This window comes from Cynara cardunculus (assembly GCF_001531365.2).
Source record: "Cynara cardunculus var. scolymus isolate 2C chromosome LG 17, CcrdV1, whole genome shotgun sequence".
In the NCBI taxonomy this organism is placed as follows: domain Eukaryota; kingdom Viridiplantae; phylum Streptophyta; class Magnoliopsida; order Asterales; family Asteraceae; genus Cynara; species Cynara cardunculus.
The window spans coordinates 37343798-37359702 of record NC_037544.1 but is presented as its reverse complement, the minus strand read 5'-3'; the positions used below and the strand labels follow the sequence as shown (position 1 = coordinate 37359702).

At 36.2% G+C, this 15905-nt stretch overlaps 1 protein-coding gene and 1 pseudogene across 1 annotated transcript; both read right to left on the bottom strand.

Moving 5' to 3' along the window:
* Positions 1-1124: 1124 nt before the first annotated feature.
* LOC112500864 (transmembrane protein 258) lies at positions 1125-3791 on the bottom strand. Its single transcript, XM_025104471.1, has 4 exons — positions 3698-3791; positions 3469-3575; positions 1686-1764; positions 1125-1434 (listed from the first exon to the last, which is right to left on the bottom strand). Exons 1-4 carry the CDS (start codon positions 3698-3700, stop codon positions 1387-1389), a joined length of 237 nt encoding a protein of 78 aa, XP_024960239.1. The 5' UTR covers positions 3701-3791; the 3' UTR covers positions 1125-1386.
* Positions 3792-6020: 2229 nt separating this feature from the next.
* On the bottom strand, positions 6021-13139 carry LOC112500049 (annotated as a pseudogene).
* Between the last annotated feature and the right edge of the window lie 2766 nt (positions 13140-15905).

Genomic DNA, 15905 nt, shown 5'->3' with positions numbered 1-15905 from the left:
GAACACAGATTAGGTTAAAAAAATTATTCGAAGTATTAGAAACCAAATCCTACAAACCAAACAGAGGAATGGATTTCAAATCCAATCCAATCCAAATCCCATGGAATCCAAATCCCTCAAGGGAATCCAAATCTCTCAAAAACATTCCCGCAAACCAAACGCACCCTTAGTGGTTTCTCCTTTAATATACATATAGATTTCATAAAAATAGAATATGATACTTAAAAAAACTTGTATATTTATTGATACGAATATTATTATGGTATTTATTTTATCAATATATAGGGTCAGGTTCAGTGAAAACTGTAAAAAAATGAGGAACACTTCGATAACCGTTTATCTGGAGGGTATGCATATGTAAATACAATTAATTTGTCTGGTATGTACATGTGAATAAAAACCAAGAAATAACTTCAATTATTTGTATACACATGTACATACCGTCTAGATGAATAATTACCAAAATTAATATTCCTCAGTTTTTCATTTTCTAGGAATTTTCTCCTAAGCCTCCCTCTATGTGCGTGTGTGTGCAGTGTGTTTGTATAGAGAGATGTTCACGGAAAAACCGTAAAAAACAAAAAACCGAAGAACACCCTAATAATCATTAAATGAGAAAAATCAAATGTCTAAACTAAAATGGTATATTTGTAAAGTAAGTGTTTAATTGAATTGAATAACATAATTGGGACAAAAACATTATTATTTTTTTATTATTATTTAAAATCCAATATTTATGGAAATTATCACTTTCTATGATATCAATATACATATCATCAATATACTTTTTATGATATATCAATTTGTCATACAGTACAGTACAGTACAGTACAGTGTGGGTCACGTATCACACTCGACATAGTACAAAGGTTTTATAAACGTGTATTGGTCCTTCATTGTGGACACACAACACACATTACTTCGGAATACATTGCGAGTTTGTCGTTACTACTGATATCTCAATACATGAATCCACATACACATTAAAACTAGTTTTTGGCACACAAGACATGACAAAACAGAAACATTCTTGTCTCAACATAACATTAGCCTGAAATAGGTTGAAACTGGGCTTTACCAAAATAAGTGGAATAAAAAACAAAAAGATAAACAAGATTGATAAATTACTGAACTGCCCATTTAAAATTAAACTCATTTGTCTGTCTATCCAATCATGTCTGTGTACCCAACACGCCTTAAGGAAGATCAAATGTACCGTGATCGAAAATATCAACATGCACAAATGTAAATCGAAAAGTTCGCATCAATATATTGGAATAGAATTGCCAGACAACTCAGTAGAGAACATATAATGTAGTTCTAAAAGATGCAAATTAGTAAACACTCTTAAACTTCCATATCCCGATACAAAAATCCATCGTTAAATCAAACATAGACACCCGAAGCAAGGAGCAAGAACAAGGATCCAAAGCCCTGCATCACACAAACCCGTTGGTGAGTTAATCAACAAACCAAACTACTGGAAATTGGAACGGGAATGAGAACAAGAATAAAAAATTTCATGCCCCGAATATGGTTAGGTATGGAAATTAATGGATCTGGGTAATGGGCCCATTATATTATATCGAACCAAACCATATTTTTCATTATCATTCCCATATTACCCCTCACTACCCCCAACCAAACGCCCCCTGAATGCCAATCAAATCAAACGGGTGACTTACCAAAAAGACCGATGCCACTGCCCCTGTTGCGAGTTCCTTAGCAAGACTACGGCTTTTCCTAGAAGAGGTTGCTTCATAGCTGCACATATAAACATTCAATAAGATTAGCAAGAAAATCCATTTTCATGGCGAATTAGATGCGACTCATGTAATCTTATCATCCATAGCAATCATTTATATGGTTTTTTTAAGGGTAAAATGCATCAAAAGTAACAAAGTTTGGTTTAGTTCCTAATTAGTGCAACGGAGATTTTTATCTCAATTGACCTAACAAGTTCCCTATTTTGTATCCCATTGACCAGTAACCTGGTGATTTTGTAAAATCTGATGATGTGGATACTCGTTTATAAGGGTTACGGCAAAGTGGTTGATAAAATTGACATCCTTATCATCCACGTCATCATATGTTACAAGATGGTCAAAATAGGTAAAAACATAGGAAAACTTTGAAACTTGTTACATTAAAACAAAAAATTTAAAACTTTGTTACATTGATTGAGAATAATAAGTATTACTTTATTACATTAAATAGAAACTAAGAGTCCGTTTACTGAACGCTTACCTGGGTAAACACTTACCAAGTCACATTACCTTACCGGATGAATATGGTAAGAACCAAGAATCTTACCCGGTAATAGTGACGCAAGGACCAAGAGTCTTACCCGGTAAATGAGGGCTACAACTTTTACCATGGTTAGCGCTTACCGGGTAAATTGTTGCATATGATGCCATTTTGATGGACTAAAATCTTACCCGGTAAGTAAGTGATAGTGCTGAATTTTACCGGGTAAGTGTTTGGTTAACGGCCCCTAAGACAAACTTCGTTACATTTTAATGCATTTTGCCCTTTTTCAATGAACTTTCAAAGGAATGGACAAAATCTGAAAGTCTACTTTATTGATCATTATAATTGTCAAGTTCTCCAATACAAATTTCAATCCATAGAATTGTGATATGATGGAATTCTTGTAACAATTTTTCATTGCTTTGAAATGACTCATTCCGATCCAACCATGATTCCTCTTTACCCAAGGCTACTAGCCCATGCAAAAAACTTGAGTCAATTTATTACCTTCACATGAAATAACTGAACATTCACAGTAAAATTTGTGTGAATGTTCTGTTATTTCTTGTGAAGTTGGTTTCTGTCTCACATAACATCGACTATTCAAATAAAAGGGCACATAAACAACTACATGACTAATTAATTCCATCATATATTTCGTCTCGTGCAAAAACAACAGCAGATAAAGTGGCAACAGTGGTAGCTAACGAATATAAAGATGCTAATGATAAAGTGATGCCAGTAAAAAATGGGTTGAGGAAACAACCGGCCTCTAACCTAGAAGCTTACTGAATAAGCCACTTTAAATATCATTAAGCCACTTTCAATATCATTAAGCTACTATCAAACAGTCATGAATAGCTGACCGAGTAAGCTGTGAGTCCCGTTAAGCTCATTAAGCTAGAGAGACCGTAAATATATAATTTATCACTCACCGTAACAAAAAGAGGTGTTTGAAAAGCATTCACAAATTCTCTATTTTCCTTAACCACAGCACAAATTCTCAAGAGATTGGGTTGATTCAAAAACCACAAATTTTGAAACCCTATCAACGATAATGAACCAATCATAATAAATCAATCAAGCAAAAATGCAATAAAATTCTGAACATAATCAACCAAATAAACTATCACGATCTGAAATAGGGCAAATTTCCTACATCTTTTCGCCACGTAACAAAACTTAACACACAGTGAAGTAGAAATCCGATCCACTTACATAAAGAAAGAAGCGGTGATGACTAGACCGACGGCGAGCATGAGCACAGCTAACGTTGGATACCAAGCGTCTGGGACGGGGCTGGATATCGGTTTAACTGAATGAACCTTTCAAATCCAAATCGAAATCGAAATCGAAATCGAAAAACAAAATCATTCATAAATCAGATAATGTTAGCATCAAAAGATAAGTTAATCAAGAAGATAACAAAACCCTAGAAATTGCATACCATTTTGGGGATGTAGAGAGTGCTAGAGCTTCGATCCGGCTTCGTTCAAAGAGACCGGCTGTGCTGAAGAGCAAAGTCGCTATGAACAAGAAGACCCAAAAACAAATAGGGAAATTTGGTTGACATTTTAAGTCCCTATAGTTTATGGTTTTTTTCATTTAAAACCCCGTACTTAGTATTTTTTTGGCAAATTTCTCAATGTTCAAAAACACCCAAATAAACTTTTCATTTTGAATTTTAGTCTCTAAATTATTATTTTTTTAAATAAAAAAACGATTTAACTTTCTCATTTTGAATGATTAACCTCTGAACTATTCTTTTAATAAATTTTTTTATTAAACTTTCACATATTGAATGGTTAAAACCCTAAATTTTTTAAAAATAATATTGAATGTTTATTAATTGGTTAATGTAACTTTTTTGGATTAAAAAAATATAGTAGGTAACCAATTTTTAAAAGTATGATAGTTTATTTATTAAAAAAATGTTTAGGAACTTAATCAATTAAAATGAGAAATTTTAATGATTTTTTATTCAAAAATAGAAAGTTTAATGATTATTTAATTTAAAAAAAATAGTTCAAAGACTTAATCATTTAAAAGAAGAAAGTTTAATGATTTTTCATTTAAAAAAATAGTTAAAAACTTAATCAGTCAAAATAAGATAATTTGTTGGAATTTTTTAGACTTTTCTCCATAACTTTTTATATCAAATTTTATATAAAAACTGAATCTAAAGTAAATATAAAATTATCGAACAATATTCAAGTATTTCTTTTATTATTTGATTCTTAAAATCCACGACGCTTACAAAAAATATAAAAACTCGATAACCATCTATTTTATGTGGTATTCATAATAAATAATAATAAATAATGATAAATTATTCATTATAAAAATATGTTACTACATTCATATTAATATTTATCACGTTATTCATCATAAATACTATACAAAATAGGTGGTTCTTAAAATATTTACTTTTGTAACTAGGCACACAATTTTGATAAAACATTGTCATCATTTTAATTTAGAACAAATTACACTAAAATGAAATATATATAATTCATACTGTTGATACGAAACGTACGTCACGATGACCCGAGGACGAACGTAAAGAATTCGAGATCACATAGGGAGCATTTTCGTTCAGAAAGAATTACAATCGTAAATGCATATTTACTAAAGTTGAAACAAGGGAACTCTCCGGGTGTTTGATTAGTTAGTGGGTACCTCGACTAATCCCATGAAACCTGGAGAACAACCAAAAAAATCTCTAACGGTCAGGTCAAGGAGGGACTCGAACCAGTGGGGAGGAGCCTTCGCTCAAACCTTATTGTTAGTGAGCTAACCCCTCGGGTTAAGCTCTCTTTGCTCTGTATTCATGCAAGGTTTGCACCATCGGCAACAACCGCAACTCTTCCTCGATCAGCGTCAACCAAACCCCTTGATATTACCAACTTCGCGGTACAAGAATTGTTTGCCCGATCGAGCCTAGTCAAAGTCAACTAGTGCAATGATAACTTCAAAAATCCCGGTGGGCCAAGCCTCTATATCGTCAGCAGGCATAAAGTCAAGCTCAGCCCGTATGAACCCATGAACCCGAGTCAGACCCAGTCTCCAAATCAAGTGGACACTCATAGTTCAAGTAAGTTGGTTGGGCTAGGCTGACCCAAGCATGACGGTCCACGGATGTCGACCCCAAATCCGTCGATTCTCCACACTCGATACGCACCCCAGGTTCAAGGCCTCAACCACCTGACCCATGGAAGGACGGTGCGATACATCGGTCTGCACGCACATTGAAGCCACGGCTGCAACTCTAGCTATGCTATCAATGGAAACTGTCCAAATAGCCAATCAGGCATCTCCTCCTACCTTTCCAATATAGTTACCAAAATAGCCGAAGATTACGCAACTTGCATAACCCACTTTTTCCAATAAAATAATCAAGATAATTAGACATTATGTATGCAAGCCACATAGACATTACAAAAGTAGCACTTGCGTAGTGTCTATTTTTCAGTATTGTCTACGACTCTACGTGGCTCGTATAATGTCTAATTTTCCTGATTATTTCATTGGAAAGAGCGGGTTACGCAAGTTGCGTAAGCGCTACTTGTATCTTCGGATATTTTAGTCATAATAGTAGAAAGGTGGCTATAAAGTGAAGATGGGAGGTCTGATTGGCTATTTCGGTCAATTTCTCGAGATTTGAGGCATTCTTGTGTTAGGAAGAGTGTATTTTTGTGTTAGGCAGAGGCGTTCTTAAATAAATCATAAGGTTATGCATTTAAAAGAAAATCTTTCAATAGGTTATTCTCCTAAATAGCCAGGAATAAGACATACCCGAAGGTTCCCATGATGCGAGTCGTGATGTGTTGATTTTCTTCATCGAGCCAAACCGAAATCAGAAACTTTTGGAGTGAACTCATGTTCCAATAAAATGTTGCTAGACTTGAAGTCTCTATTGTATGACTCTTGGGCTTGAATCTTCATGTAAATAAGCTAGCCCACGAGCCGCACCTAGTGCGATCTTCAACCGAGCTGCCCAACCAAGTGGACCCGTTTCCTTGTTTCTCCCTAATCAACCAATCAAATTTCAAACCATTATAGGCCTTCAAAAATTTGAAACTTAACTGTGGAGTTCTGATGGGATCCGGTGCAATAGTGCCGGTATGATCGCATCCAAAAGTTTAAAACTTTGTTACACTGATAGAGAAATTTTGAAACTCCATTAAATTGCTTGAGGAAAAGAAATTTTTTGTTACGATAAATAGGAACTAAAACAAATTTCGTTGCATTTTGATACATTTTGGCCGAATTTTTTCAAGAAACCTTGAAAATTTCGGGGAAAAATGTTAATTGTTCCAAGGATGCGTACTCTTTACCGTGTAGGTGAGACTGAACAGTGCCATTTGGGATGAGCTCGTAAACTAAGCACCGGCTCCGATCATCCATACAAAAGCCGATCAGTCTAACTAAGTTCCGGTGGTGAAGGCGGCTAAGCATCTCAACTTCCGCCAAGAATTCAGGACCACCTTGTTTGCCGATTTTATTGAGTACTTTGACCGCCACTTCCGTCCCATCTTCTAGCAAACCGCCATAGACGATCCCAAATCCACCTTCACCAAGAACTTGGGACTCGTTGAAGTTATCCGTTGCTTTCTCCATCTCACTCAAGTTAAACATCTTTGCAGATCCTATACAAGCCATACTAGATCGAAATGATCGTGAATCCGATGTGGGACCACTTCGTTCGTTGATGCCGCAATCCCTGCCATATATACATGTTCCCATCAAAAGAGCTACTCCCTCCGTCCCAAAAAAATGTCCACCATGAAAAAGACACATGGTTTTAGAAATGTGTAACTATTACACTTTTTAATCAACTAAATGACATTTTATCCTTAATAATAGAGGAAGTAATGAATTTCTCCATCATATAACGAAGGGTACAATTGGAAAGTAGGCAATTACTTTTGAAAGTGGACACTTAATTTGCGACAACCTAAAAATAAAAATGTGGACACTTGTTTTGGGAGAGGGACTACAACTTTTGCACTTATCCAACTTAGAGAAGTTATACATAGAAAGAATTCCATTTCAAATTCAGGGTTAGTCTAAACCAAAGGAAACACACCCAATATTCCCCCACTCAATTATGAAAAATATTCGGATTTTTTACAATTTTATACTTGATGCATCCTTCGATAAGAAGAAATGATAAACATGTTTGATGGGTAATTGGCAATAGACAATGAATCAATATCCATAAGCCTATGTACTTTTAGTTTACAAGACCAACCCATTTTATGTCTTCGGCTCACCTTGGGTTTGATTCAGACTCTTATTTTGGGTTCGAAACAATTGAAGGGAGGAGTATAATTTTCTAGCAGCCCAAAGGAGATTAAGATTCTTTCTAATTAACGCTTCATTAATAGTCCTTTAATTGCTTTCCAACTTTTGGTCTTTCTTTAGTCTTTTCAATTTTCAAGAGTTATGTTTATCTTCCGGCCCATATATGGGGTTCCAAGTTGTAGCTAGAAGACATCTTTTTTTGAATAATGAGTTTACAATAGCTTGTGAAGCTGTTATGAGTGTTCATACGCAAAAGGAGTCAATTCTTGAGCGTTGCTAGTGTGGTGTTGTTGCTTTATCACAAGAACTAATTGACCGTGGTTACATACGTGAAAGCATGAGTTCTTGCTCTGTTCCAGCTTTGTTGGTCCCAAAAAAAGATGGGACCATGAGAATGTGTGTTGATAGTAGAGCCATCAATAATATCAAAGTCAAATATCGCTATCCCATTCTGAGGTTGGATGATATGCTTGACGAACTTCATGGTGCCAATTTGTTCTCGAAAATGGATTTTCGGAGTGGGTACCACCAGATCAGAATGCGTGAAGGAGATGAATGGAAAACCGCATTCAAAACAAAAGGTGGTTGTATGAATGGTTGGTAATGCCAATTGGACTTTCCAATGCTCCTAGTACTTTTATGAGGTTGATGAATGAGGTTCTTAGACCTTTTCTTGGTGGTTTGGTTGTTGTATACTTTGATGATATACTTGTGTACAACAAAGGTGCAGAAGAACATACTCAACATTTGAGAAGAGTATTTGAAGTGTTGAGAAGCCAAAAACTCTATGGGAAGTTGGAGAAGTGTGAATTTTTTTCCTCCAAAAATGTTCTTTCTTGGTATGTTGTATCTAAAGATGGGATTTTGATGGATGAATCAAAGGTGGCAGCAATCAAATCATGGCCACTACCTTCGAGTGCAACAGAAGTAAGGAGTTTCCATGGCCTTGCTTCGTTTTACAGGAGGTTTGTCAAGAATTTCAGCACTATTGTTGCACCTCTCACTGAATGTATCAAACAAGGCTCTTTCGAATGGACTCAATCTGCCCAGAATGCATTTGAGAAAATCAAAGAGTGTTTGTGCAAATCGCCTATCTTGGCCCTTCCAGATTTCAACCAATTGTTTGAGGTTGAATGTGATGCAAGCGGAGTTGGCATAGGGGTTGTCTTGGTACAAAATAAACGCCCTATAGCCTATTTCAGCGAGAAATGGAATGAATCAAAGAAGAACTATAGTACGTATGACAAGGAGTTCTATGCTATTGTACGTGCCCTAGATCATTGGAGTCATTACTTGAGGCCAAAACAGTTTATTCTACATTCTGATCATCAAGCCTTGAAGCATATAAATGGCCAAAACAAGTTGAATCCAAGACATGCAAAATGGGTAGAATTTCTCTAATCATTTATCTTTGTTTCAAAGTATAAAACAAGGAGTTCTAACATTGTTGCAGATGTCCTTTCAAGGAGATATGCCATGCTTCCTGTTCTTGGGGCAAGAGTGCTAGGCTTTACTTTCATTAAAGAATTGTGCCTAAATGATCCGGATTTTTCTAAAGTTATTCAAGATTGCAAAGAACGAGCTTGTATTCTTATTTCATACAAGACGGGTTTCTTTTCAAGAACAACAAACTTTGCATTCCTAAGAGATCCACAAGGGAGCTACTAATTAGAGAGGCTCATGGAGGAGGACTGACTGGTCATTTTGGCATCAACAAAACCCTTGGTGTATTACAAGAACATTTCTACCGGCCACATGAAAGGTGATGTTACTGCTCTTATTGCTAGGTGTGCAACATGCCATCAAGCTAAAAGCTAATTCATCAAGGCTTGTATACTCCATTACTTGTTCCTTCTCAACCATCGGAAGATATTTCTATGGATTTCATTGTGGCTTTGCCTCATACTCAACGTGGGAAAGATGCTATAATGGTTGTGATGGATCGTTTCTCCAAAATGGCACACTTTGTTCCGTGTCAAAAAACAGATGATGCCATTCATGTTGCTGATTTATTTTTTTAAAAAATTGTGCGTCTTCATGGAGTCCCTAAAATCATAGTTTCTGACAAAGATGTCAAGTTCTTGAGTCACTTTGAGGCATCAACTCGAGCCAAAGAAATGCAAAAGATTCATGAACAAGTCAATGCAAGAAGGCTCTCTTTGAACCTGGAGATGTCGTGTGGTTGCACTTAAGGAAGGAAATATATTCTTTAAAAAGAAAGAACAAGCTAATGTCAAGAGGAGATGGACCGTATAAGATATTGGCAAGGATTGGAGATAATGCCTACAAGCTAGAGTTACCTGGGAATACAAACATATCAACAACTTTCAATGTTGGAGATCCTTCTCCTTATCTTGAAGATGGTCCATTGGAAGATTTGAAGGAAAATCCTTCCCAACCAGAGGAGGTTGATGCAGAGGCATCCATGTTATTTTCAGCAAGTACAAGACCAACCCATTTTATGTCTCACCTTGGGTTTGATTCAGACTCTTTTTTTGGGTTCGAAACAATTAAAGGGAGGAGTATAATTTTCTGGCAGCCCAAAGGAGGTTAAGATTCTTTCTCATTAACGCTTCATTAATAGTCCTTTAATTGCTTTCCAACTTTTGGTTTTTCTTTAGTCTTTTCATTTTTCAAGAGTTATGTTTATCTTCCAGCCCTATATATCAGGTTCCAAGTTGTAGCTGGAAGGCATCTTTTTTTTAATAATGAGTTTACAATAGCTCGTGAAGCTGTTTTGAGTTCATACACAAAAGGAGTCGATTCTTGATTGTTGCTAGTGTGGTGCTGTTGCTTTATCACTAGTAACATCAACCTTCACCAATTTGGTTAATCTTGGTGGTATTTAAGTACCGATTCTTGATTGTTGCTAGTGTGGTGCTATTGCTTTATCACTAATAACATCAACCTTCACCAATTTGGTTAATCTTGGTGGTATTTAAGTACTTTATCCTTGATCTAATCAGATTGTTAATCTCACCCTAGTCGTATCCCTCTTTTTACCCATCCACCTCGCATCATTAAAAGCTTTCAAAAACATAAAGTTTTCCACTTTCGAAGGAGGGGGTATCAAAAAAGAAAATCTTGGTGCCATATTGGTAACAAAGGCTATCTTTGGCAAATTAGCTGACAAGCTAGTTCTTAGTTGACAAACTAGCTGAAAAACTAGTCACTTTTGGTATAAAAAAAAACTACTCCCTCTGTTTCAAAATAAGTGTCCAGATTTCTATTTATGTTTGTCTCAAAATAAATGTCTTGTTTCAAAAATGAATAACTAAATTCAAATCTACCCTTGATTAATACACATATATTTAAGAGTTGATAAGATAGATAAATTAATTTAAGGGTAAAGTTGTCATTTGGTTAACTTTAAAATGTAATAATTATACATGTCTAAAACTGTGTGTCATTTCTATTGTGGACGCTTATTTGGGACAGAGGGAGTAGCTGATAGGTTAGAAGACAATGTAAAGTGACCTAAAAGCCTAGAATTTTTGGTGATTTATGTAAATAACAAGGGGCATGATTAGAAAAAAGTTAAAAAAAGTCCTTGGAACTTACTGAAAGTCACTTGAAGTAGCTGTTCAGAAAGCTAGGTTTTTTTTTGGACGGGTGTCCTAGACTATGCCTAGACTAATCCTGGAAAATTGTTACTACCAAAAATCAGCATTGATAAAATGAGTGGCCACATTGTTGTGTACGCTTGGAATCGAACCCGCGGCAGATGGGATATTCCACCACATCCCCCAGGGCCTTAACCGCTACGCCACAACCCTTGTGGTTTTCAAAACGCTAGTTTATGGCTTACCAAACGAGCCTTTTTCAATAAGCTCAAAAAATAAGCTAGCTTTTGGTTGCCAAAATGGCCTTAATCCATACCAGTTTTGAACTTCAACAAGAAGTTTTACCCCCATGGTTTCCCTAAGAGGCACTATTAATTCTTAAATATCCTAAAAAGGCGACCTTTGGAATTACCTGATGACTTTCGGAAGGAAGGCAACGCAGCCGGCAAAGCCGACTCCGAGCGGGACCCGTCTCTATGTTTGAACAGCAGAACCCAAACGAGAGCACCGATAAGAACCGCAACTACAGCAGCTGACAGAACTATTATAGCAACGATGCTCCCATTAAGCTTAAGACCATGCCTATGCTTACTCACATCAACACCTAGGGGTTTTTCCGTCATTCCATTATTATCACGACCACCCGATTCGCCATTCGAACCAATGGTTGAAGATGGCAAAGGTGGAGAGAGAGGAAGGCCTATTAACAACCAAGATTCAAATTTTAAGCAAGAATGGATCCAAAATGAATCATTCCCTCAATTGATTTCAAGACTAAAGGGGATATTGAAGGGTAAAAATGGAAAAGCGTACCTGGGTATTTCACATACAGAACTTCTAATCACCAAAAACAAATGACTTTATTGAGACTCGTTTCAGCCATAATCATTGAGCTGTCAGATGTGCGATAAAGTCGTCAAAATTTTCACCAAAGGGTACCAAGTCAATAAGGACAACCGTCTTTTCTGGATCTTGATCGTCCGCATTAGCCCCCATGATTCGAACTTGACTCGGTTTCATATTGACTCCGGAAGCTATTTCAAAAGCCAGCTTTGATACCAAAGGGAAGAAAGCATATAGTGCAACACCAAGACCGAGTGCAATTTGCATGGGCATAACACAATTGCATGGCATTCCGGGAGGAGTATTTGTTAATGGTTCCTTACAAGTTACCAACGAACAATCTACAAATTCATATCTAAGTTATCTTTTTCTGAAGTATAATACATACATATATATGTGTGTATATATATGAGTAGGTTCAGGGGAAACCCCCCAAAAAAATGAAAAACTGAGAAACACCTTAGTACGCGTTCATCTGTACGGTATGCACAAGTAATTTTCAAGTAAATTTTCCTGTATGCACATGTGCATAGTGCATAGAAACCAATAACCATCTTCAGTTACTTGTATGCACATGTGCATACCGTACAGATGAACCACTAAGGTGTCCTCAGTTTTTCATTTTTTTGCGGTTTTCCCCTGAACAGGACCCATACATACATACACACACACACACACACATATATATATATATATATAGCAAAGACAGGAGTAAAACTTGACATCCCACGTTTAGTGGGACCTTAAGACCGGGATAGAAACGAACAAGATTGAGTGGGATAAAAAAAATTATGTCCCACCAAAATAGGTAGAACAAAAATCAGTGGTAAATTACTAAACAACCCATATCAAATCAAGGAGTCAGGTTTCAGAATTTAACAAGTTCGATTTTCCAATATTTTTCTACTTTCTTGAAGATTGGATCTAGTCATTTTGTTAGTTTCAATTAAAATTAAGGGTGAAAATGTTCAAAATTAGAGCCTAACGAAATACAATATTCTTACTTGAAGTTTGTACGGATGTTGCAGATGGTGAGATTGCAGGTGAAACAGAGGGGTGAGATGGAGGCAATGCCAGGCCTGTCAAAAGTAGTTAAGAATGAAGTTCATATATTGCAAAATGAACTTGAAAACATCAAAAGAAGAAAGAAAATAATGATCCAAGAAACTTTATATCGACTTCGAAGTTGAAAAGCAGATAGTGATGTCAACGGTCAAAGTGAATAGTGTTCATATCAATGAATAGCATAACAAATAAAGATCATGTTAGCATTACAGAAAAGTCAGATATTTTTTGAAATATAGCATTTATGTAAGGGAAAATTTCACGAAAAAGCAACGTACTTTAGTCTAATTCCTATTTCGAGTAACATACTTCCAAAACTTTCATTTTAGTACGTGAGATGTGAAATCTCAAACTTTTGAAGTACCTGGTTTACCTATTTTCTGGTAACCAGTAAACTAAAGACGAATTTTAGGATTTAAAAATAATAATATATGACATTTTTTTGCTTAATTGAAAAATATAAATTTTACAACTTTTTTAAATAATGATGTGGACTTTTTTTCTTAGTTGGCATTAAAAAATGAATAAATAATGCCACATCAATAAAAACTTGACCCTAGTCAGCATTTGCAGAGCATGTACTTAAGGGTTTGAGATTTCATACGGGTACCAAAATGAAAGTTTTGAAAGTGTGTTACCAGAATAGTGTCTTGGTTTACTCTTCGGACCTAATCGTGGAGGATATAATGGAGGAACATAGTGTCTTGGTTTACTCTTGGTACCTAATCGTGGAGGATATAACGGCGATTGAGAAGATGGGATGTAAGTTTTCGTAGGCGATGTATTCTTGTAACTTGGATCGAAAGGAGGAGCATGGTTATAAGAGCTTGGAGCATTGTGTGCAGAGGAAGCTACATAAATAAATGAACTACAAATCATTATACGTTTGTTTGGGATGGCGGTGATAAATACAAAACTAAATATAAACCCACATGGTAAATTTGAAGGAGAGATGAATTATGGTGGATTGGCTTAAATATAAACTTGAAACCATGAGCTGAAATGGAGGTTTCACACCTATTCTTTGTTTTTATTAACAAGCTCGTATAACTGAGCGTCCCTGGAGTTCTATGTTCTTGAATATATACACTAAATATGAACATTTTCTTATTCAAAAAATCATTTTCTCTAATCTTGTTTACAAACTGGGGTCTTCACGGAAACAAACTCTATACTCACAGGGTGGAGGTAAGGTATGCATACATCCTACCTTCCCATACCCTACTTCTTGTGGCATTTACGGAGTTCATTTGGTTTGTCTACTAAATATAGCAAAAAATTCTTTAGATCACCTGGTAAGTTAGATGGAGGTTCTACAATTGAAGGATGCAGCAATGGTAAATTTCTTGGGTATAGTTGCAGGATATACAAGGATAATTCAACCAAAGTTTTTTGGATGAAATAAGGAAAATAGGTAGCACGAAAGCTCCTACTATGTTAAGCTTTATCCATTTTGGTAAATTCCAATTTCAGGGCCCCATCTACTCGGTGGCAAACCAAGGATTTTTGCCAAGCGGGTGCACCTTTAAGGTGGGTCAAAAACCCATAAAGCCGTCCGATGTGTTTTTAGTTGAATTCCGCCGTTTCAATGATTTTTTAAAGTTTTTGGGTTGATTTTCGGGGATACTTGAGTTTTTTGATTGATTTCAAGGGACTTTTTCAGTTTTTTGGTTGATTTCAAGCGACTTTTTTCCATTTGATGTTTCTTGTATTTTCTAATATCCTAGAGCACCCTTCAAAATTTAGTGGGTGCACCTTTCATACCCAAAGAAAAATTCTATTACGAAATAAGTTAAGCGGGGGCACGGGAACCCCCTTGGGACTAAATAAGTCCTCCCCTGCATCTACTTGATATGAGGAGAAACGTAGATGGGACACACGAATGGAAAATGGTATAAAAAACAGAGCTACATTTTACAAGTCTCCACCTACCCAACTCCCCCACCCACCAAATTAATTGATCATATTAATAAAGAAACACAAGAAGAGAAGAAACTATCTCTTATTTCTACTATGTACAGATGGTGAAGCAGCAGTGTGGAATGGCGGCACTGCCAATCCTATCAAGAAGTTGAGGCATAGGAGATAAGGAACCCAATTCTAGTTCATAAATTGCAAAATGGAACCAAGAAAACCATAAGAGAGAGGTTGATACCCCCCCCCCCCCACCCAAAAAACGGTTCCAAGAAATTTTATGTCAATTTGAAGTTGGAAAGTAGTTTGTTGATCTCAGAAGTCAAAGGAACATTGTAACAAATAAAGATCAAAGGAATATTAACTTATTATGATTATAGAATAGGCAGAGAAAGAAGAATTATAGCATGTGCATACCTTTATTTTGGGGTGGTGGGGAATAGTGCTTTTGCTTACTCATTGGTGGATGGGAAAATAATGGCGATAAAGATGGTGCCGGATGAGATTCCGTAGGTGAGGTAAGCTTGAAACTTTAATCTGGAGGAGGAGATTTGTGCACAGATGGTGCTGCATTGTCCAAAACAATATTTAGGGCCTGTTTTTTAGCAGCTTAACGAGCTTAATGGACTTACAGCTTATTCGGTCAGCTATACATGACTATTTGATAGTGGCTTAATGATATAAAAAGCGGCTTATTCAGTAAGCTTCTAGGGGGGAGTTTTATGCTGAAAGCCAAGTTTTTTCCAAACATTCCCCTCCCAATTAAAAAACACGCTCCTTCCGTCTATGAAAAAAACCCTCCCAAACAAAAACCTTCCCAATCTATACCTATGATCAGATCAGTGGGCAGCCATAGTTTACTTATTTTATAGTGTCGTATACAAATTAATCCACACAGAAAACTTTATCCATACATGACTTAATGGAAAACCAACCAAACATCCCCTTAGTTGTATTGATTTA